General features: G+C 44.0%; 1 protein-coding gene across 3 annotated transcripts in view; it reads right to left on the bottom strand.

The window, feature by feature from the left end:
- The window catches only part of PPP1R26 (protein phosphatase 1 regulatory subunit 26), a 22,681-nt gene extending 20,833 nt beyond the window's left edge, over positions 1–1,848 (bottom strand). The window contains exon 1 of one of the 3 annotated variants that reach the window (XM_019510784.1): positions 30–1,848. In XM_019510784.1, coding sequence (XP_019366329.1) covers positions 30–1,626 — 1,597 coding nt within the window. In that variant the 5' untranslated portion in view covers positions 1,627–1,848. The remainder of the gene's footprint in view (positions 1–29) is intronic. The other 2 variants (XM_019510785.1, XM_019510783.1) reach the window with 2 other exon arrangements.
- Positions 1,849–2,446: the final 598 nt, after the last annotated feature.

The raw sequence follows: 2,446 nt of genomic DNA, 5'->3' as shown, positions 1-2,446 counted from the left end.
GATTTCTTGCTCTATGCTATCATCACTATCTATGGGGCTGCTGTCACTCTCAGAGGGGGCAGGAGGCACACTCTGGGAAGAGAAGAAAGGGCTTGCTGCAAGGGGTCTGTCGTCACTTCCCACTGGAGGTGGCAGGATTGTTTTGGAAATGTCAAGGATGGCTTCTGCGCACATCAGTTCTGCAGACGTGTCTGCCCTACAAGAGGCCTGCAATGTGAGCTCGCAGTCAGCAATTTTGTTTACTGGAGAGGCACAGCCTCTGGCTTTTTTCACCGGCTTAAAGATCTGGTTCAAGTCACTGCCAGTGCTTTTCAGTTCCATTGATTTTGTACCCATCTCTTTCCTCTTGTTGCTTAAAGTTTTCTTATGGATATCTGGTGAGATGCTTTTGGCTGAGCTAATTGTAAGCCTTGCAGAAATGTCTGCTGCCCCCTTTGCATCAAACTGCTCTCCTCCCGAAGGGACATGGTCAGTTGGTCGGCTTCCCTGTTTCCTAATTTTTTCCAGCTGATAGAGCTGAATGGCTTCTTCAATCCCGTCATCGCTACTTGAGTCAGATATGTGTGCACTTTCAATTATTTGTTCTTCCCTCCAGAAATTCCTCTTGGCCTCACTTCCTTTATTTTGCTCCATACTCCAAGGCTCACTAACTGCAGTCATTTTAAGATGTGCTTGATTCACTTGGCTGAAATCAATAGGCTCCTCGCTGGTTCTAGACTTCAAACATTTATATTGTGAGCTAGCCTTCCGTAGTTTGCGATGGTGCCTTAAGAGGAGTGCTTTACAGCCTTGCTTTATGTTCGGGCAGTTTGCTTTGTTGGTTGTTTCTTTATTATATTTTAACACAGATTTCACATGGGTCTCTCTCCATTCTAGTTTTCTATCTTCCATAATGACACACTTATTAGTTTCTTGCTGTTTCTTCTCATTCAGGAACTGCACAATTTCAGCCTGTATGCTCTGCTCGAAAGAGTCATCACTACTGATGCTCAGAGGGGAAGCAGACCGTGTCTTTTTGCTAATTTCCATGTGGTCAGAAACCAACTCTTCAGCTACCATTTCAGCCTCAAATTTCATGGGGAGATTATTAGCTACCTTGCTCTGCGAGAGTTCCTTTCTGACCCTTTTGTCTCCATCTGTATTTTCCAAACACTGTGCATTCCTTGGCAACAGCTGGTTACCCTTGCTTTTTGTTTTTAAGTACTCTTGAATGGCTTCCTCTATGTCGCGGTCAACAGAATCATCGCTGTCTGAATCTAACACCAGGGCTCCAAACTCAGAACTCTCTTCCATTTCTGTGCCATCAGAATCATCAGGACAATCCTGTTTGGAATATTTAATGTGCTCTTGTAGCAAGCAGGTGTTAGACATAAGTCTCTTTGTACTTCCCTTTTCTCCCTTTTGGTTTTTCTGCATAATACAATCATATTCATTGTTCATGCCCAGGGAAGACTCCTGACTATGCAGATTGTTTATGATCATCTGAACTTTTGCATTTACAGAGGCTCTAGTGACATCCTCTTCCGATTCAGAGAAGCAAACAGGGAATCCACAACTCCTCGACTGCGCAAAGGGCTCCCAATTGGTCTGCAGAGCTACCAGAGGAGAGGCATTCACAAGGAACATTCTAGCAGACAACCCAGAAATCTAGCACAGAGCGGCTTTTTCCTCAAATTGGTCTCCCTTCCATCCTAAGAGAAAAGGAAAAATACTTTTACAATGTATCCACAATACATGAAGACACATAATGCCTTCCACATGATACCTGGTGACTCCACTCACCTGTGAGTAACTCGGAGCCTTACGTCAACTGTTTCAACAAGTTACTTTTTCATATAATTTAAATGGTAAAACTATGGCTAGTATTATAAAGGAAGCCTGGGTGAAATGATGGTCTATCCCGGGGTGGGCAAAATGCGGCCTGGGGGCTGGATGTGGCCTGCCAGGCCATTCTATCCAGGCCATGGGCCCCTAAAAATTTAGAAAATGAATATTAATCTGCCCTCGGCTGCCTGTCATGTGGCCCTCGATGGCTTGCCGAAACTCAGTAAGTGGCCCTCTGCCCAAAATAATTGCCCGCCCCTGGTCTATCCACCTGTGGCCACAGAGGACCCCATGGCTTGTTGGGTCTTGCTACAATTCTGTGTAGGTAATTTCATCTTCCCTACTTAAAATTCTTAATCTGAATATAGGGTTCTTTGACTAGACTCCTATATCACTGTGTGGGATAAAAATTGCCAAAGTGCCCTGCAGCTGCCTTTCTATTGCTTGTGCATTTTTTTTTTTTTTAAATTCTAGAAACCACTTTGGGGCAAAAGAAACAGTAAATGTTGAAACGGACCTTTTGTACTGAAACAACCCTACGACAAAAATGAAAACCATTCTGCTAATGAGTGTATGTATCCTCTTCAGCATCATGGCTTTGCTCAAATAACTTCCTCCACCT

The sequence above is a fragment of the Gavialis gangeticus genome, unplaced genomic scaffold (genome assembly GCF_001723915.1).
Source record: "Gavialis gangeticus isolate Ggan-Ray unplaced genomic scaffold, GavGan_comp1, whole genome shotgun sequence".
NCBI classification, from domain to species: Eukaryota; Metazoa; Chordata; order Crocodylia; family Gavialidae; genus Gavialis; species Gavialis gangeticus.
This window is presented reverse-complemented; position numbering and strand designations above follow the sequence as displayed.